The 900-nt window shown below is 24.7% G+C and overlaps 1 protein-coding gene across 1 annotated transcript in view; it reads left to right on the top strand.

Moving 5' to 3' along the window:
• Positions 1-900, top strand: part of LOC108572435 (Bardet-Biedl syndrome 5 protein homolog) — a 2,309-nt gene that overhangs the window by 284 nt on the left and 1,125 nt on the right. The window contains exons 2-4 of the mRNA XM_017934674.1: positions 42-190; positions 401-450; positions 523-650. Of these exons, the coding sequence (XP_017790163.1) occupies positions 42-190; positions 401-450; positions 523-650 (327 nt within the window). The remainder of the gene's footprint in view (positions 1-41; positions 191-400; positions 451-522; positions 651-900) is intronic.

The following is a 900-nucleotide window of genomic DNA, read 5'->3' as shown; positions in this document are numbered from 1 at the left end:
AATTAAAATAATATTCATAAATTATTTTAAATTTCTGTTAGTCATATGCAGCTACGACTGGGAGAATTTACTGTTGATAAACTTGATTTAATAGAAGATACAAAAGGAAATGTAGGTGATAATGGAAGACTTATAATTACTAACCTCAGACTTATATGGCACTCTTTACTTCTTCCGCGAGTTAACCTAAGTATGGATCCCATTAAATAATTTAATACTTGCTCTTTTGACTATACATTTATATTTCCATATTTTTAAAGTATGTGTTTGATTATTAATAGTATGTGAAATTCTTAAAACATTAGTACTAATTGGAAAATTACAATGAATATAATTGTGAAATATAAGATGTAATTACAATAAAAATTGTAAAATCCTAAAAAAATATATTTTTGTATAGGTATTGGCTATAATACCTTGGTAACAGTGAACTTTAAAACTATACATGGTGTTAGTATACTTTAATAAACTACAGTCCTAAATTTGAATATTGCAAATAATAGAAGGGCATAATTTTTGTAGTTACAAGGAAGACATGTGCAAGCTCTACATATTTTAGCTTCCTTTCGAAACTGCAGATATGAATTTGTATTCACAAATAAAGATTTAAAGAGTACAAGACATTATACATCTGTTATTGGTATTTACAGGTACATTTTTTATCCAATTTAAGATTCTTATGATTTATTAATTACTATTTCTACCATTTCCAAAAAATAATACAGATCATGTGTAGAGAATTATGTGCAATAGAGTTAGAAACTTTTAACAAACAACTGCTAAAAAATATTACTTGCTATATTTTTTAAACTACAATTATTTAATTTCTAATGTGCTTGCCTTTTTTATTCTTCTCATTTGTATTTGTAGCAGTATCTTTAAAAAAAGTTTTTAATTATA

The sequence above is a fragment of the Habropoda laboriosa genome, unplaced genomic scaffold (genome assembly GCF_001263275.1).
Source record: "Habropoda laboriosa isolate 0110345459 unplaced genomic scaffold, ASM126327v1 scaffold65, whole genome shotgun sequence".
Taxonomy (NCBI): domain Eukaryota; kingdom Metazoa; phylum Arthropoda; class Insecta; order Hymenoptera; family Apidae; genus Habropoda; species Habropoda laboriosa.
Note: the sequence above shows the minus strand (reverse complement) of the source record. Positions and strands in the feature narration are given on the sequence as shown.